The sequence below is a fragment of the Ceratosolen solmsi genome, unplaced genomic scaffold (genome assembly GCF_000503995.2).
Source record: "Ceratosolen solmsi marchali unplaced genomic scaffold, CerSol_1.0 scaffold39, whole genome shotgun sequence".
NCBI lineage: Eukaryota > Metazoa > Arthropoda > Insecta > Hymenoptera > Agaonidae > Ceratosolen > Ceratosolen solmsi.
Window position 1 is genome coordinate 1839402 of NW_011948433.1, and position 20769 is coordinate 1860170.

Consider the following 20769-nt stretch of genomic DNA (forward strand, 5'->3'; position numbering starts at 1 on the left):
AGAGCGTCAGGAAGGCGAGGAGCTGTCTCAGCATGACGAGCGCGAAACTGATGGCGACGTGTAACCGGAACGAGGAGCATCGATGCCGGGGTATGGACGCGCCTGCGCGAGGTCTTAAGCCGATTTTTCGGGGGAGAATATGCTCGTCGAAACGATATTATCCCCCTACCCCTTTCCCATGTCCGACACCAATCATACCATCGATTTGTCGATACCCGACCTATTAACGGATGGACGGAACCTTTTTAGATTCGATCTCACTATTTGTAGGGGGTAATTTCGTTCCGTTAGGAATGGCGATAAACTTTCCCTCCTTTACACGTTCTTTTTTTTCATCTTTAATAGAGAGGACTCGTAATGACGACCATTGCATCTAATAATCATTTGTGAAATTGTCCTGAGAAAACCTGTCTTTTATTTTATTTTAGAATTACTAGACAATGCGTATATTTCCGTATATTCAATAGTATATTTCCAAGCTCTAATTGCATTCCCGTAATTTTACTGATAATTATCATTTATCGCTTATGAAAGACTACAGTACGTTAATCCATAATGAACGATCGTTATAATAGGATAATTATTATTTTTTTTATATATCCAGAGCCTAACTAATAGGTATGGAGAAAATTAATAAAAAAAAATTAATAATTTTTACGTACGATAATATATGCATAATTCTTCCAAAGACGATCAGAAACCTCAGTTTCAACTTCCAATAAAACCAATTTTATTATTCTCTACTATGTTTTTACACAAACACTATGACAAAATCTGGGAAGTTATTATTATTAATAGTTGTAAATTATGAGAAAATTTTTTAATTTTCTTTTCATTTATAAGTCGATAATTATGTACCTAATAAATATGATAATTTTCACAAGCCAATGACAGTCTTAATACATTTTATGTACTTTAAACTAATTCCATAGTTCTCGTTATAAGGTTGAAATTTGGTAGTACGTAAATATTCATTCCTACTAAAATTCAATCGGTATACTTTAATGACAAAAGAAAGAGAGAAAAATAATAATAATAAGTACGTGACATATACAAATTTTGTATTTACATTAGCTCTTTTACTTGATTATTAACAAATGATACGGTGGTGTATGGTGAGTTGATAAGTAAAATGGGAACAGAGCGGAAGCATCGATTTTTCTATCGCACTCTAATGATCTGACACAAAAGATTACCGCTGACACTTAATCGATAAAAGTGTCAGATTCATAATTTTTGTACGCGCATTGTGCATTAATATTTAAAGATATAAAATTCCAAGCACTTGCATTATCTTTATAAGAAAAACAAGATACATAATTGTTAATTATACGATACTCTTAGCACGTACAAAGCAAACTGTCTTAACTATTAAAAAGTTATACGTGCTATTATATTACACTTTGCAGAATTGTATTCAATCAACAATCCAAAAATAAATAAATAAGTATTATGCATCGAATTGACAATACGATTCATAAAAAGATAAAATAATGTTCCAAAATGCTAATGGAAATTAATATTAACGTGAAATAACTTTTATTTAAGCGTGTTTATCAAAAATATATCCATGGGAACCGGATAACCGAATTCCTCGCCAGTTTCGTACAAATGTGTAGTGCAGTCATTTTAATACGCATAGCCCCAGTCGTAACGCTCGAATAAATCAGATAAAGTTCGCGAAAGCTGACGTTGTGACATGTTAAAGAGAAAAGAAAAAATCGATAAAACTATCAGCATTGCAATGCTGTATCGTTCTATCATTGAAGACAAGTTATTACGTATTTTCATTATTCAGTGTTCGGCATACGTGTCCATTTCGCTTGCAACCTACAATTTAAACGAAGAACCTTATATTATCTGTAACTGTGTTTCACAACCATAAAAAAAAAATAACCAAGTTCAAAGTCAGTATACAGACGAACGTCCGAGTAAAAAAAAAAATAATAATATATGCACGTATATATGTATATATATATATATATATATATATATATATATATATTTATTTATTTATTTATTTATTTATTTATTTCTTAATAGTATTAATATTAAAGAAAAAGGACTAATGGCGATTATGAAAGTCAAATGAATTAGTCGTTTCAATATAATAGTAATTCCTTATTTTTGTGATTAAAAATGTTTTTCTGAGTAAGGAAAATTGATTTATCTATTTATTCATTAATCGCAAACTATCTTTTATGTTAATGCTTTTTCGTACAACTATAAAATTTCCAAATTTTGTTTTAAAGTCTTTTTATATTCTCAAAGTGTATAATAATTTATACGTAATAATACAAGAAACACTTACATAAATAGTAGAATTTCGTTTTATTATTAAATTGAAATTCAATATTTAAATATATTACTTCATAAATTCGTTTCGTATGATAAAATTTGTCATTCTTTAAGTTTGTAAAATTATAAATTAGAAAATAATTTCGTAAAAATATCATATATAAATTTCTTATTTTTCAGCTATATTTTCACTAATTGAAATAATAATAATTAATACGATAAGTATTTGCAAATATGCTGCGTAATTCTAGTTATTTATAATTTAATATTAATATAGTTAAATATTAATAAAATTTTCTATTTATTTTAGTTTGTATTACCGATATATTAGTGACGATAAAATGTTATAAAATAATATTAAAGTCGTATTATTTGCATTTGATAACGGAAGGAATTCAGCGTACAAATTAATTCCAGAAAATTAATATTCTATCGCCGTCTAGTTAGTTTCATTATATAGAAATAGACTGAATGTATTTTACAAATTGACTAAAAACTATTATATGCATTAAATGGATTGTCTTTTAAGTGAATGTTTGGAAACTTACGTGAAATATCGATACTTTTTCATTTCAAGCTAACAAATCAATTCAAATAATAATCCCTCAATTTCTTCTACAATAATAATTTAAGACTTTATGCCCTCATAATGCATTAGTCTAGTTTCAAAAAAAGTAAAATATGCAATTTTCGTATTATACAACATCCATTAAACAAATAATCATAACAAATCTATATTTAAAGAAACGTTCTCTTGATAAATACTATCTTAAATAATAAAAGTTAATTTATTTAATTAAGCACGCTTTATTATTTTATTATATTGCATAAATTTCTAAAGACGATTAGTTTTATTTGGTTTTTCTTATAAGATAACGAAATATGTAAGAGCGAAATGGAAAATAGAATTATGGATCAAAGATCACGATGTAGATAAAATAAAACAATATATTTGAAAAAAAGTTTTACTAAAAACTGCTTTTCTTTTAGTATTTTGTGCATGCATTGTACTATAATATAATCTCTATTATTCTATTTAAGGATTTTATATATATTTAATATATACAAATATAATACATTTATTATATGAAAAAACTCTAGAATTTTGAATAACTTTTATATTCTGATCGATAATAATTTCAAAAGAGCAAATTTATAAAAGTCAACATAGCCGAAGAAATATAAAACTGACAATAGAAATTATAATAAAAAAAAAAAAATTGTAAATATAAATCATTGCATTTAGTTTTATTATACTCATATATATACACACACACTCATTACAGCCTTTTGTGAAGAAAAATGAAAAAGTGTACAATGTCTTAAGAAGTATATTTATATAAATTTTCATTCTATTTGTAGATAATTGATAATTATTATAAATAGTACTATAGAAATTATTTATTGCAGAGTGGCAATTATTACTATAGCCTAACGAAAAGCAATAGAATTATTCCTCTTAAATATTTGTTTCCTCTTATTATTTCGATATTAAAAATACTAGGTATTTATCAAGGTATAAATGACATTTATTTAATTAATTTATTATGTATTCTGTCTGAAATAAAAAGGCTGCTGATAAAATGTGTCGTTACATTTATAATTCGAATATTTCACTTCCTTTCCTTCACTGTATTGTATATTAATGAATTAGCAAAAAATATTAAAAGATTAACACAAATATTCAATTTTTTTTTTTAAATTCCTCTACATATCGATTTTAATATCATCGAGTCTTTCTAGTTTAATGAAATTCATATAACATAAGTATATAAGTACCAGCCATTTTTATATAACTTATTAAAAGAAACAATTACTACTAATCAATTACACCTTATGCATCGAATAAAGTGCTTAAAAATTTAATAACATCTTTCCTTTGAGCACCTTATGTTTTCATTAAAAAAAAAAAATATATATATATATAGATATATATATATAAATAAAAAATAGGCTCTTTACATAAATAGATGTAGACGTTTTTATAAATGTTGAGAAAAGATACTAACGATACCGACAAAAGAAGACCACATAACACAAACTTATTTCAGCACACGATATAAACAAATATAACAAAGAACTGAATCTCTTACGACGTTTTACGATAAGCTCGAGCACCGGCTCTTGTCAACTTGTCTAGGCAAGAATAGTACTAACTGTAATAAAGTTATTTATAATTATTAAGCACTAATGCTATTATTCTATATATATTTATTTATTATTCTCTATATGAAATAAGGCTCTACTTTCCTGAAATGCATTGATATGCCTAATATAAAAGGAATTTTTTTTAACCATTTATATATTTATGCACAAATCTTTTAAGTATAACTTACGTAAATAACAATTGAAGTCCATTTATTATTATAAATCAATATAAGTTATCTATTGTTTACTTATGCTTTCTTAAATTGCGCAGAAAGTAGGTATCGATTCTTCCCTGACCTAAACCATCATAAATCAGCGAATATTATTTTAAAAGTATTAATGTGCGCTGATAAACTCAAGGCTCAATGATCAGTGTAGAAAAGGATTCGTAATCTACCATCAGTAACGCCCATTATATAAGATTACTTGGTAATCCGAAAAAGGGCAAGAGAGATGATTGAAACTTTATGTGCGAGTATCGATGCCATCGCGAACAAAAACAGCAACACGTGATCGAGAATCCAGAATCCGATTCGGCGACAATTAGAAAACGTGCTAGAGCATCCCAGCGATGAAGCGGCATCGGGAGCAGGCAGTCCCGGTTTGATTAATTTTCATGCTCGAGAAAAGACGGGGCCACAGTAGGCGCTGATGCGTACTCGGTAATGAGCAAAGAGCGAGGGAGAGGTAAAGCCCTACAAATTCAAGATTGCATTGCAGATGTCGTGGCTGCGGTGGTGCTATCGGCGGCTCCTACTTCTGTTGCTATTGCTGTTGTCGTTTGCTGATGTTACTGCCGCTGCTGTTGCTGCTGTTGTTGCTACTGCTGTTGGTGATGGTGGTGGTGGTGGTCGTGGTGGTGGTGGTGGTGGTGGTGGTGGAATGACGAGAGCAACTATAATAATAGTAATAATTGTGCAATGTTCAAATACTTTTGACGATCGAGGCAAATGAAAACGTGCTCGATCGGAGAGCAATGGTGTGAGGACGGCGGCGGCGGTGGTGGCGGTGGTGGTGGTGCTGCTGCTGCTGCTGCTGCTGTTGATAGACGGAAACGGAGAGAGAGAAGAAAGCAAGAGGAGAGAGGCGGCAGGTGAGCCGGAATGCTTGAATGAGCCTCCGTTATTTTTAGATTTTTAAGCAGCCGTGGATCCGAACTATGACTACCACCGCTGCTGCGATCATGGGCGAGCGATTTCCGATTCCTTCCGTGCGCTTAGCTTTCCTGGCCCTTCCCTTCCTCCTGTATCTTTCACTATCGTCGCATCGACCCTCCGATTATTCATAACTGGTTTCCAAGCTTCTGCTTCCAACGATTTTTTTCCTTCCTTTATCATAAATATGTTATCTCTTGGGCTAGTTACCAACTTGTACCCGATGTATTGTTTTAGAATGAAATTATAGCGACGAAGCACTGTCACGGTGTATCGTCATACTCGAAACACTCCATTCAAAACTTATATTTAATTCATATTGGATTAGCTTTACTTTTGAAACATTTCGTCACTTTTCATTTTATCATTTCATTGCTAAATGAAGCGCAATTTAATGAGATATTGAACTACGTGCCGACGAAATCAATTGTTTTGCATCGCCAAGGCTTATCGTGCTTCAATGTAAAATAAAATAAAAAAGAACAAAAAAACACGTAATTCCTCATCATTTCTATACTTAATACATTGGCTTATCATTATTTTATAATGTTTAAAATACCTATGACTAAGCTATCAGTCTACAAACGTTAAGAGAAAAATAAGAGAAAAAACAAAATAACAAAAACAGAATGATTTCAACCTATTGCAGCGTAATATTTTTTAATCCAATGAAATAGACACTTTAGCAGCCGAGTAAACCAACATTTTTCAGCCTCAATAACTTGGCGTTAGATGTCGCTATTGTCCTCTCGAGTTTGGTGCACAAACTACGGAAAATTTATCGCATTATCCGTGGCATCGTATTCTCATGTGAAATTAAACGGCAAGTTATATAGCGAAATATTTGAAGTGTTATATCATTAAGGAAATTGTTTTTAGTCTGATAACGAGCCTAATTGCGATAAAATATAGCAAATAGAGCCGGTGTTCTGTATTAATTAATTTAAGGATATATATCTTGGTAATAGGTAAACATAGCTTGTAAAATCAGTCAAACCCGATTAACTTCCGGGTTGGATGCTATTCAACTGATTAGTTTGTAAATTAATACAAGTCCGTTAAGGTACGAGAAGTTCGAAAGATATTTTGCCTCTTTACGTGCAAATCTCTACTGTAAACTACTCTAAAAGTTCATCCAGTTTTCATTTCACTATCATTCGATTTTATAAACACTGTAAATTATTATCTGACTAAATAATGATGTAGACTATTAAATTTTATAAACAACAAAATTCTACAATGACCATATAACGATCCATTAAAGGCTACTCAATGCATTTAGCCTAGACTACAATTTTTTATCATTTCGCGATTCTTTATAAAACACATGTTTAATTCGACTATATTTAATGTAAATTTTAAGATCCTCTTTATATTTCATTTGTACAAAATTTATTTAAATAAATGCACTTATTCGTAGATTTATCATTTTCAAATGTCTCTATTTATAAGACACTGTACTAATTTTTATACGTATACTTATCCATTAAATTTAAAATATATTTATAATCTTTAAATGATGTAAAATCAGATTGTCAAATTGATTCGTCAGATTCGTCAGGTTTGTCAGATTGGTGTCGAGTGAAATCCGATTACACAATAAATTTAACCAATCTGTAATTCCATTATAGATATATATATATATATATATATGTGTATATATATATATAATTCAAATTCTTTTTAAATTAGCATAAGATATTAATTAGTTCTATTATGAGTTTAACATTATAATTTTTATAATTAGTAATAATTTATGAATATTTCTAATAAATGTTTATTAATCGTTTGATAAAATTAATGTTAAAAGCAGATTATAAAAAATTTCTTTATACAAGATATTAAAAATATTCATGTCTTTTTTAAAAATTACTAAAATGAAAAAATATATGCAAAAAACAAAACAAAAAAAAAAAAAAAAAATTGTAATCCAACTAACATTAATGGACAAACAATAGAAAATTATTTACTTCTATCCGAAATTAAGTTATATATATTACTTTAAAAAATTATTTTAATAATTAATAATTTAATTTTTCATACATTATTCATAAATATTAGATATACCTAAATTTATATTTTAAGTCTAAACTATCTTTAATTGTGTTTATTATATAACATTATCAATAATATGTATCACTCGATATATACATAAAATAACTCAAATTCATATTTTAACTTCAAAAGAGATAATAAGCTAACCTTAATATTGTAAAAATAAAAGATAAGCATACATCATTTTTTCAAATAATTAATATTAATAGACGAAGAAAGAAAATTGATAAATAAAGACTTGGTAGATCAGAAGTGATTTCATTCCAATTTAGATAAGTAGATAACTTATATCAAAGAAGCATTCATTCCTGAAGTATGAAGAGCTCAGTGTATACAAGATGTGCAATAAACTGAAAATTAATTCACATTTTCTTGCATCATACTTTATACACATTGCGAGATACTTATCTCAATTTTTAAAAATACAAATTAATTATTAGCTCTTCGCATAACAGTGTTGTATGCAAGGCTCTGGAGAGTAAGACATGCATAATCTTTAAGCTTAATTTTCATTTAATATTCACAGCAAACGTATCGATGAAGTCATTTTATTGGCATTCCGTTTTCCACTGCTCCATATAAACTTAAGCCCACACTCTTATTAAAAGAAAATATGCATCGCACATTATATCGCATATTCATTTCTTTCTTTAATCTGCATAAAAGTCGTGATTTATGATTACATAATACTGTTTTTTACCTTCCTACTTGAAAAGGCAAAAATATTTGAAAAATCGTAAAGCAGGCCGGCATTCTTTTTTATTATTAAATTTGTTAAACTCGTCGGAACTCGATCGCTGCCAATTACGTATCCATATGCAAGAAAACGTTGTCAAAAAAAGCTTGATAAAATGAAACAAGTTCGCATGGATTAAAACAGGTTTCGACCCGGCGAAAGTCTTGAAACTTCACGTGCGATTATTGGCGAATGACGAATTGCAAAGCTGAGAACCCGAGAGCGGAAATAAAATAAATAAAATAATCGATAAGCACGGAAGGCGAAAATAGGTGAGGAAAGACGGCTTTAAGAAGAACGAGAAACGACGAGCGTTGGTCCAGCACGTTCGCGACAATTGCGTGTTACTTCAGCCCAATTGACGACGTCACGTCCGTGTCATTTCAAGTTGCCCCAGGACCTCGTAATCGGTTTCGTCCACGAATCTGGCATATCTCGAGCAGTGCATCATCGGTCGGGAATGCGAGTCAAGAGCTTGGTTGGGAAATTGGCGGAAAGCTGCGGCGTCGAGCGGTGTACGCACGCGCTCGATTCGTCGTCCCGTGATGTTGGAGGCCGTTACGTGTAGCAGGCTCGTTACGAAGTAACAGGCCGCCAAAATGAATGGGTCGTTTCTCTCTAGTGCGAGTGGCCCGATAATTTCGGGTATCGCTAATAAATGGGTGCCGGATGGGGCTGGCCGACATGCTCCCGCTTTCGAACGTACGAGCTCGCAATTTTCCACGCATGATCCCTTGGTTCTGCTGGGGTAACGGGCGGGGCAACGCAACGTCGAGGAGTTTATTATTCTTGTGGGAGTCGTAGATGCGAAGATGGTCGAATTGGACCTACGTTATGGAATGTTAGCCGTGTATATTGATGCACAACAAACTCCAGCGTGAATAATCGTAGCTGTCGAATTTCCTCGGCTTTCGGTAGAAAGCTGATGCCCTAGAGAGTAATCCATTTGAAGGAGGGATGCTGCAATTGATGTGCTTTCTTTAACGGCATATTTCCAGAAGGTAGCGCTTAGTATCTAACACACGCACGTTTCTATACATTACATGCGGTGAGTGTGTACGAATGATATTTGAATTGAATATTACAAGGGTATCGTTCGAATTTAAGGCTTAACTTAATTGGAAATTTCTGAAGATATCCAATTGCTCACCACAATTTTTTTTTTTTTTTTTTACATAACCTTGTTGTTTAATCACACAAAAAATTGTTAATTACGATTTCTTTGTTAGTGATCATATAAAGGGGAGTAATTATGATCGTTCCTGATCGTTTCATCTTCGATTTTTGTTTTATTGGAAATGAGCGTAATATTGAAAAATAAAAAATTGAATGTTTCTCCATAGAATGTAAAATAATCATGTAAATGTATTTAGTTTCGATAAAAACAACTTTGGTAAAGACTTTTTTCCGTAGATCTATGGAATTTACGGTAATATCCAAGCGGAAGAGATTTTTCAATTCAATATAATCAGCAATTTATTAATAATTTTAAATCGCCAACGCCTCTCGTTGGCATGGGAATAATTTTGCAACAAACGGTATATTCTACAGGGCTTTTATAATTGGATAAATTGGATACAAGGAGGTAATTTGTGGGGTGTGAATGAAGCCTAATGACAGAGCTAATGTTGTTGCTCTTACAAGCAATGAGACAATTAGGCGATACATTTTACACATTGAATAATGTAATACTCGTGGGCGTGTAATTACCCTACCAAAGTTCGATTTTCTTTTATAAGCATGTGTATTGCAAAGGGGAGACTGGGCAAACTGTTAACCGACACTTTCCAATAACCCCTGAATCAATATTAAACACACGAACGCAGGGCCCCAGTACTGGTCTCCGTACGCCTCAATTATGCCTCAAAATGTCACACAGTATAAACCATAAGTAAACATACGGGAGGGGGGGGGGAGGAAGCCAAGCTTATGGACCTTAGCAAACAAATATATCGAGCATTCGGGTGCGGGAGAGTCTCGGCTACGGGAGTCGCGAGCACGCGACCCTTACTACGTAGCTTCGACCGAGATGAAAGGAAAAAAAGTGCTGGACCCACCAGCGAACAGCCAGTAAATTGTATATAAAAGCTGCTCGCCGCTTTTCCAGCGCTTCCGCTGAAAGCCCATCCTGGGTCCGTAGAAGTAAAAGAGCCGATTAGCCCGGACGATGAAAAATTTGTAAAGCCGATGTGTATGACGGGGCCCGACAAATTCCTCGCGTCGTGTTTTGGTGGCAAACACAGCGAGCGAGTTCTCCGAAAATGTGTGCCGGGCCTTTAAATGCGTAATTTGCACGCCCTTTCCCAGGAAAATTGCAATAACTCCCCGCCCACCTATTGAGGGCCGGCGTTTACTTTGGGGCCCCCCGCGCATCCTGCGCGAAACATGAATGACTTTCTTTGGCCGCGGGGCGCGTGAAAACGTGAAAAAGAAAATGCCGGTGGCTGCCGGTGCCCAACAACCGGTCGGTCTATTAGCTAGAAAGAAGCCGAGAGAGATAGAGATATAGATGGAGAAGAGAGAGGCAGAGAGAGAGAGAGAGAGAGAGAGAGAGGGAGATATATATATATATATATATATAAACAGCGAGAGCGAGAGAGAGAGAAAGAATACGTGTGTACGCGCAGAGGAAGGAAGGAGAGAGAGAGAGAGATAGATAGATAGATAGATAGATAGATAGAGAGAGAGAGAGAGAGAGAGAGAGAGAGAGAGAGAGAGAGAGGGAATACATATCGGAAAAGGTGTTTTCAACTTTTCGAGGGGATTAAGGCACGTCGAGCCCGTGCCATCGTCTCTCTCTCGCTCTCCGGCGCGTGACCACCTCAAGGCGGCGGATCCTTTTCTTCTCCTACGGTTCTCTTTCTTCCCCTTATTTCATGGGGCCCCCCGAGAGCGCTCGTTAAAAAATCATCTTTGTACCAGCGTCGACGTGGCTGACGTTGCCGATTGCCACACGCATACACGCGCGCGCACACACCGCTCATCACACTCACAATATCTCCTTCTCTCTGGTTTCCAAAGGAAAACATCTTTAAGAAGTAGAAACGAGCATTTTAGAAACGAGTAGACACGAGAATCGTAAAAATTGCATTACAGTGTCAAATGAGTTTAACTAGACCAGAATTGAGTTGAGAAGGTTTTATGGAATGTTGTGAGTACTGTATGATTATATTTCCTGCCATTCGAACGTCCATATTAATTGACGAAGACATCACTATTAAAAATAGTACGGCATCTCTTATATTGATATTAATTGTTAAATATAGTTTTTAATGCAGCAAAAAAAAAAGCCGGGCAAAAAATTACTACGTTTATCGTTTATTCAACTACCGCTCGAAAATTTTGATAATTTGAGAGTTTTTTTTTTAATAATTACAACGATTACCACGCCTACAACAAAACATATGATAGATGAAACAACGTATACACATATTTATTAATCATTGTCGTGGCTTCTATAAATTTTCAATTATATACTGTAATTTTATACATAGGCTTTAATACATTCTAAAATGTAGTTTTTCTCTTTTCATGATAATCTAATTTTGAATCTTGTTAATAAAATGGAATTTCATCTTCGTAAACTATAATAATAAAATATAAGCTTTCATAATTGTATCTAGATAATCCCAAGTGCGTGTCTGAAAGCAATAAGCTCATTTTTTTGTTTTTTGTTTTTTGTTTTTTGTATAATCTAGTTACATAATTAACAATAAATAGAATGGCATAAGAAATTTATCGGAAAATTTTCGGTTAAATATAAGTTTTAAATAAACGCTGTTTTTCCTTTTTATTATTTTAATATTACCTTATCGCACGCTGTGGAATATAAAATTTTACTCACAATTTTTACACTTTATTTCTTATTCAACGGCCCGTATAAAGATATATATCTATTAAGATAATTATTGGATTATCCGATTAAAAAACCTCGATTGAATAACAAATATTGCAATAATTATCTTACAATTTTTTCACGTCAATGTTTTTTACAAGGTTTCCATTACGTGTACACGTAAATATAAATGCACACGAATATGTCCGTATAAAGTATTTTTAGTACTCTCCGTATCAAGATGAAATTAAATTTTAGGGATGAGAATTTTATGTTTTTCATTCTTTTTTCCATTGTAATTACATAGATGGGCCAATAGACGATCACGGATATTACAAAACCTTTTTTACCAAACGAAACCTAAATCCTGTACTTTAATCTAAACCATCAGTGTTCAAAGTCTTATTATTATGTTGTTCTTAATTTAATTTAGTGGAGGAAAATTATTATTTTTACGGAAACTTTATAAAGTAGAGATTTTTTTTGTCATATTTTTCATTCGCATTAATTTTTTTATTTTGTAGTAAATTATTTCTTATTATTATAATAAAAAAAAAAAAAAAAAAAAAATAGAAAAAAAAAGGCAAATGTAATTTTCCATTTAATAAAGTGTTTGGATGATCTATGCTCTGTCATTATCGTAGAACTAATTCATCCCTTTAAGTCTTATGTCAACTTTGCTTAAGCGTACAAAGTAAATTGTGCTTGATACACCTCAGTAAAGTGTTTAAGCAAATTTCTCGAGACTATAAGTGAAGAATTACTATATTTTGTTTTTACTGCATGATAATATTCAGAAAATTTACTTTACAATAAATTTGTTAAATAACGGACAATGGAGCAATTACATATATCTCTACATGATTGTATTTATCATTACGATTACAGCTAATCTTATTAAAACTGAGCATTGCGCGCGCGCGCGTGTGGATGCGCGTGTGACCGCGGGCGTGCGTGAGTGTGTGTGTGTGTGTGTGTGTGTGTATGCGCGAGCGCTTATATGTGCATATATCTCGAAAGATGAATGCACATTGCACTCGTGTGATAAACTATACTTTTATTTAAATTAGTGCATTATAGATATTTTATACGTACAATAATTTATTTGCAAATTTGCCTTTGTACTAAATTGGTGACGAATGAAACACAAAAATCTAGTTAGCGTTAGTGCTACATAACGTTAATAAATATTTCCGTCTCTAAAGTATGTCAAAAGATACGTAGATTATATCACTAGGGCCAAATACTCAAAAGGGCTCATTACTATTATCGCTGCATTGTAGTCGTCCGACACATAAATTACATTATTAATAATTATAATGCGTATTAGTAACAGTCCCAGCCCTAAAATTAGCCTTTGCAAAGTTAAGGGCTAAAATCTGTTCGTTTTAATAATTTACCCGTTAAACAATCTGGATAAGCGCAATGGCTTACAAAAACTGTACAAAAGTACATGGAGCACATACGCATGCAGTGGCAAAGTGCAGCCTATAAAAGAAGTGTGAGTGAGAGAGATATAGGTAGAGGTAGATATATATATATATATATATATAGAGAGAGAGAGAGAGAGAGAGAGAGAGCGAGATGGAATGGAATTTTATTCAAGAAGTGCTGTAATGCGGGAAGTTGTGCTCGTGCGTTTCCGACCAGCCTCGGTTAATTCCGCACATTCGCTCTCGCCTGCAGCTCCTAAGTATGCACATATATGCACCTACGATCCACCTATCCGCATGTGTATGTCTGCTTGCCAAAGAGAGAACCATTCATTCGTACAGCTCTCTCTGCCCCACTAGCCCTTCGCGCACTCCGGCTCGTTCATTCCCTGTCTCCCTCCCGCCCACCGTCTCACATATTTCACTCACTCTCTCTCTCTCTCTCTCTCTCTCTCTACTTACATATATATATATATATATATATATATATATATATATATAATATACATTCTCAATTTATCTATCTCTATCTCTATCTATCTATCTATCTATCTATGTTTGTTTCGCTCGCTTGGCTAGTATCACGATAGTGATGCCCAACAAGGATAGCTGATGAAAATTGATTCGAAACGCACGCAACGTAGCCATGGAAAGAGACGAATGAAATAAAAAGATTCATCACGAGTGCAACTCTAGGTAGGAACGAGAGGAAATTTCATGGCGCTAAAAGTCGAAGAGCCAACGACAGGCAGAGCGAGTGACTGAGTACGAGAGAGAAAGAGCGGGAGTGTAAGCAAGAGCGTATATATCTAGACGGCAGCGGCAGCGGCGGCGGCGGCGGCAGCGGCGGTGGTAGCGACGGCGGCATTGATGGTGGGCGGCTGGCGGTGCAGCGGAGAGGGAGAAGAGAAGAGTGAAGACCGCACGCGCGACAGAGCAAGACATCTTTGTAGCATATACTCATGCGTGCGTGTGTGCATGCGTGTATGCATGCATGCGTGTTTACACATTGCATATGCATACATATGTATATATATATATATATATATATATATATATATAAGCACACACATATAAGCGCAGGGCAGATGCATTGGAAAAGGCGTGTGAGTGAGAGAGGGCGAGGGTAGAGGTGACGGCGCAGCGGCCGCCTGGAAGAGTGAGAGAAGAGCCCAACAGTGGCAGGCGGCGGCGGATACGGCAGTTGGCTCTTGGTCGTGCAGCCGCGCGGACGGGTCATTTGATGCTCGATTCCGCCGAGCTTGAGGGAGAAAGAGAAGGAGTGAGAGAGGGACAGTGCGCGCGCGCGCGCACACATATACACACTTCGGGAAGAGATAGACGGCACTGAAACGATTGTCGCAGCTTTCGGCGAAAAAAACGGATTCGAAAGGAGAGATTATTCTGTCGACCCACTCGAGCAACGACTCTCGAGGGCGAGGACTCGCCCTGGAGGTGGCCGTAGCCCCTCCCCCTCCTTATCCGGGTGTAAATTATGACCATAGTGCTTGCGATACTAGCGCTCTTGGCCCTGTTCGTGTTTTTCCTGCTGCTGGCCGTCTGGCCAGCCGTCGTCTACGAGTGACAGAGCGGCACCTCGAGCTATGCGATCCTGGGATGAGCTCGCCCCAAGTAGGTCGAAGTTGCTCCGCCCCGACATCGCATTGACGGCCACGGTTGCGACCGCGCCGATGTGGAAATGGCACGCGACGTTTCGCGGCTGCCACTCCCGTTTATTAGCCACTGTAGTCCCAGACAGCGGAGCGGATCGTGTACCGGTAGCTCCGCTCACTTCGTCGTAGCTCGTTGCAGCACCTGACGATCGCGACACGTTGGCTCGCGCCGAACGCACTTTGTCCCCGGATTCCCGGACCATAACCTCTAAAACCGAGCGAGCGATCGAGTGCTTGTTGGAAAAAGATAGAGAGAGAAAGAGAGAGAGAGAGAGAGAGAGAGAGCGCGCCAGACAGTACGGGAATACCTGTGCGCGTATCAACTGTGGTGGCTGTCCGTTGAATTAGCCAGTGTGTCAAGTGTCGCCCCACGAGTAGAAGGGGTAAAGGAAGGTGTAGGTGTGCGTTAATAAGGTGACAGACCCGCTCCGGCTCTCCCTTGCCCTCTACCTAGCCTGTCGGTGGTGAACTCGACGTGTCCTACGGTCGCGTACTGTCGCGTGTTACTTACAGTAGAGAAAATACACCGAGAAGGAGAAATCGCGAAGGGGACTAGGAGAAGGCGATACGGAGGAAAAGTAAAGAGAGCTTTATAGTGCCTGCATATATAAGAAGAGTATACGTACATACATACATATATGTATATGTGTGTGCTTAGGTGCGCGCTCGTTCAGTGCTACAGAAGTACGTCGTAGTGAAATAACGTAAGAATAAGAAAAGGCAGCGGTGGCGGAGGAGGAGGAGTAATAGTAGAAGTAGGTGTTGGTGAAGGAGGAGGAGGAGGAGGAAGAGGAGGAGGAAGAGGAAGAGGAAGAGGAAGAAGCGGGCATGGGAACGCGGAGAAGCGGCAGTTCGCCTCATAGACTGAGTAAGAGAGAGAGAGCGAGAAAGAAAAGAGACGTTCGATCGAAAGTCTCGGGCTCTCTTTCTACGTATAACTCTGTCTCCGTCTTTTGGCCTCATCTCGCCCTTTATAATCCCTCTTTGCCTATCTCTCAATCTACCGTACTATCCTCGCCTCTCTGAGCACCACTACCCCCTCCCCATAACTTGTATACCGCACACTCATACAGACGTAAACACACGCGTCCGCTCCTCCCAGCAGAGCGAGCAAGACGTCACGTTTGTTTTTATCTCTCCTCTCTTTTTCGTTTGTCATATCGAAATTAAACAACGTCAACAACCGTGCGCTCGCCGATTGTTCAAAAGGAAGCGAGAGAGAGAAAGAAAGAGAAGAGAAGCAAGAGAGATAGAGATAGATAAAGAGAGAAAGAGCAATAGAGAGTGAGAGAGAAGAGAAAGGGACAGAGATACGGGAGAAGTGTCGCGCCCGCGAGTTGAGGTTAGGTTGTTTGTTGCGTGCGCGCCGAGCGAGAGAAAGGCGGTGCGCTGTGGCTACCTCTCAACATAGACAACCGAGAGAGACAGACGTCCGCACACGCACGCAAACACCAAGCACGCAATAAACAACGTGAGTGCCGCAAGGAGAGGCCCCGCGCCGACCTGGAAGAGGCCGAGCGGAGGCGGCACGACGACACGTCGAGGCGCTGCTGCTCCGCCAGCAGAAGCAGCAGCAGCGACAGCAGAAGAAGACAAGAAGGAGAGGGAGAGGGAAGAGGAGAGGAACAACAACAACGACGACAACGACGACGACGACGACGACGACGACGACGACGACGACAATAACGATAACGATAACGATAACGATAACGGCGACGAAGACGACGACGACGACGACGACGAAGACGAGGACGAGGACGAGGACAAGAACGAGAGAAGAGAAGACTACGTCGACCGATGCCGATCGCCGGTACGGCGACTACTCGCTGCTTGTCCTCGGCCGCTGGCATGCTGCGCTTCCTCGCTAGACTCTCAGGTTAGCCATCTTTTTTTCCTTGCTCTCCTTCCCTCCGCGCTCTTCCTCACGCATCCTATCTTCATTGGCGACATAAGCGACGTGAAACGCATACAAGCGCGGGTACGGGCGAGCGCGCGCGCGCTCGCTCGCTCATGTGCCCGCAATACGCATTCCCGCAAACATGCACATTTACAAAACTATCCTTAGATGTAGTTGCGCCGTGGCAAGTCACGCGCACCCGTTCTTATTCCCAATTACGGTAAACTCGAGTATGGAAATTGCTCCGTACAGCTATTACCACTCGCTGCAGAGTCCGCCTGCTTTCATTCTTTGAGGTTAGATGATAGGTTAGGAAGGCCGCCCTTCCCTAGGATTTACCCTTTAAGTCGCCATGGCGACGGCGGTGTCACGATTCTTGTCCCGCTTCCTCCTGACCTTGGTACATCCATACATCCTGAGCGATCGTTTTACGTTCCTTTGTTATCGCATCATTTTCTCGCAAATGAAGATGCTATCGAGCAATGAGTAACCCGATGATATTAGACTTCGTTGCCGCATAAGCACTCGCCTCTACCGCGAAGCCCTCGTCGACGTCAAGAGGGTGCGAAAAAGATCGGGGCTCGTTCGCGCAGTCTAGCATGTGCCCTCGTCGAGTATTGGCACGAGGGAGGACCGAAGGGAAACGGGGTTGGGTCGTTGGACGCAGAAATTCGCCGCCAATCGAGGGAGGATGAGTGAGTAAGTCGGATGTCGCGTCCACTCATTGCCAATTACGCACCGAACAACGAATCAAATCCCGAAATCATATGCGCTCGAATAGGTTGAACGCGCCTCGTCGACTTCCCGCCGCTTTTCACTTGACACACTTCTCGTAGCGCGCGCGATACGCATTGCGCTTCCGGCTACACGTGTCCGCGAATCTGATAAGACAGCGGAGGAATACGAGATGAAAATGGGGATGAAGTGAAATTAGCTTTTCCGATGGTAGGAAAGTCGTGGTGATTGGAGCGAAGGATGAGTTTGAGCATGGACGGGGACAAAAGATGCGATCGTCGGACGAAATCGAAAGGGAGGACCGTGAGCATGAATATGGATGAGACTCGCCTGGTGTGTTATTGTGCAATTCTTAATCGGCGACTAGGTGGCAGCGATGGCATCGGCGGCATGAACAGCAGCAGCAGCAGCAGCAGTTCTCGACCCTAGCCCCTCTTTTCTTCTAGAGGAGGACGCGTACGTCAATATTCGGGAAAGCGTACATTGGCTTAAAAATCCGAGCCTAAAGGTCCAGCGTCGTCGATCGGAATGCTCCTCTAAAGCTGGTGACAAAAAGTGCTCGACACTTGCTACGAAATGAGAAGGGTGACACCTATTGTCTGGCTGCTTGTTTGCAATCATTTTATTTCTCTGCCTAAAGGGAAAACCGCTTTACGGGTGAATTTTCCTCTAAACCAGTTCACTCTCTTTCGTGTTGATGATAATGCATAATGAATGAGTCGATGGGGTAGAATGTTTGTGGTCAGTGGTGGTTGTGAAATGATATTTTTGCGTCTAACACAAGCTCCAGAAACGGGAAACGATGTGCCGTGGGGGAAAAGTAATGAGATTAGCCGACGCCAAAGTCGCCGCTACCGCCACCGCCACCGTCACCGCCACCGCCACCGCCACCGCCTTATCGCACGTTCCATTCGCTTTTCTGCCTACAACATTCGACCTTGTAGATTTAGCCGATGATGATGCCGAGCGAACGTCAGAGGCTCGGGAACGAGATTTTATAGATTTCGTCATAACGTGACATTACCTCTGTCTTTGCTGGATAATGATTCACTTTTGAACAATAATGGATGGATTTCGTTCGTGTTTGCGCACTTACTTGTCGGAAATACATTTCTTGCGCTTGTGTAACTTTTCGCATTCTCATTCGATTAGTTTTGACATCGTTTTAAAATATTCTCGATTGCCGCTTAATTAAACTCTTTGGTATACTTGATGTATGATTGAAAGTACATATAATTTTATTAACTTCTAATTTCTAATTTAAATAAATATATATGTATAGACCATATAATAAGACGAGAAAATAATTATAATGTTAAACAACAAATCAATAAAAGATTCATCAAATAGAAATTCTACAATAATTTAATGATATTTTACGAGTCACGTATAGTACATGATTATGAAAAGTACATCAATATAATTATAATTATTGTATAAATGAGGTTACTTTAATAATTCTCAATCCACTTCTTATCCCAATATATAGAAATTGGCCTTCAACACGTATATGCTCGTTCGACTTTCTATACATTTTATTATTGTCTAATATTAATATACGTAATGCTTTAGCAAATGCTTTCCATTAATCATATCAATAGCATGAAATAAATACTTGTTCTATTAATTATTACTAAATCTATCTATAAATAATCTTAAAAACAAAGAATTACTATTCCCATTTAAATGTCCAATTCATTGAGTTTATAAACAGCGCACAATAAATTAGTATTAATTCCAATTTCAATTATTCGTGCAGATATTTGTCATATTTTATTGATAATTTTAATCATTGAGCATGATTAATTTCCATTTATTTGATGTTGTAAACACTTTACCAGCTTTATTAATGCGTACTTTTATTTGATTTTTATTTTACATTTGCAATTGTAAAATGTATTCAGATATAAGAACACATAGTCTGAATACCAATAAATGTGTTTGTTTTTGGTATAAATTTTATAATTTATAATGAATGTTTTGCTTTAAATGGTAATTTAATTGATATCGATCGCATTATATATTATCTAAAGCCAAATGATATTCAGCGTTTCCTTTAATGAATGAAACATCAAGTTTTGCGAAATTTTATGAATAATCACTAATATCCTAATAAGCTTCTAGTATTTTAGTATTGGAGATCTCTTACATAAAATAATGATACATATTCTTATTCAAACTCAGTCAAGTGCATCTCATTATACTGTTTATTACTTCATTAAATTAACAATTTCCAATTATGATAATGAGACGTTAAATTCAATATCTTCAAATAAAAATCATACGAGAGAAAATTAGTAGCAAAATTAATAATACATAATTCATTCGTTGGCAAATTTTTTGCATTTTCGTAATGTATGTTCTCTATACTCTCTGTCAAATAGAATTACACGCCAAAGGTATGAACAAGATTTTGAAATTTATGGCTTCTACCATAATTTATCAGCAAAAAAAAAAAAGAAAAAGAAAAAAGAAATAAGAGCAATAAGTATTATTAACATAAAACAAACGACACTAGATATCAGAATATCCTATCTTTTATTGAATCAATCGCGACATTACTTGCTGAGTCAATTCTATTCGTTGCTATAGAAATAACAAAATGTTTAAAAAAGAATGAAAAAAAAAACTCTTCCGCTTCCTTCTCAATACAATAAGTATTGTATATAGTGATACTTTAGTATAATACTGATTATATAATATTAAATAGCAAAAAGAAATGTGGCAATTGCTACAATAAGTTAACTTAATGGTTTATTGGAAACATTTTAACATAATGAGCTATTTGATTCACAAGATGACATA

At 36.7% G+C, this 20769-nt stretch overlaps 2 protein-coding genes across 2 annotated transcripts in view; one reads left to right on the forward strand and one right to left on the reverse strand.

Moving 5' to 3' along the window:
• The window catches only part of Ir8a (Ionotropic receptor 8a), a 27618-nt gene extending 11323 nt beyond the window's left edge, over window positions 1–16295 (reverse strand). Inside the window, exons 1-2 of the mRNA XM_011502598.1 lie at window positions 16272–16295; window positions 15641–15782 (exon numbers count right to left, since the gene is read on the reverse strand). Coding sequence (XP_011500900.1) covers window positions 15641–15782; window positions 16272–16295 — 166 coding nt within the window. The remainder of the gene's footprint in view (window positions 1–15640; window positions 15783–16271) is intronic.
• Window positions 16296–17064: 769 nt separating this feature from the next.
• The window catches only part of LOC105364620 (pro-neuregulin-3, membrane-bound isoform), a 34989-nt gene continuing 31284 nt past the window's right edge, over window positions 17065–20769 (forward strand). Inside the window, exon 1 of the mRNA XM_011502599.1 lies at window positions 17065–17208. Coding sequence (XP_011500901.1) covers window positions 17130–17208 — 79 coding nt within the window. The 5' untranslated portion in view covers window positions 17065–17129. The remainder of the gene's footprint in view (window positions 17209–20769) is intronic.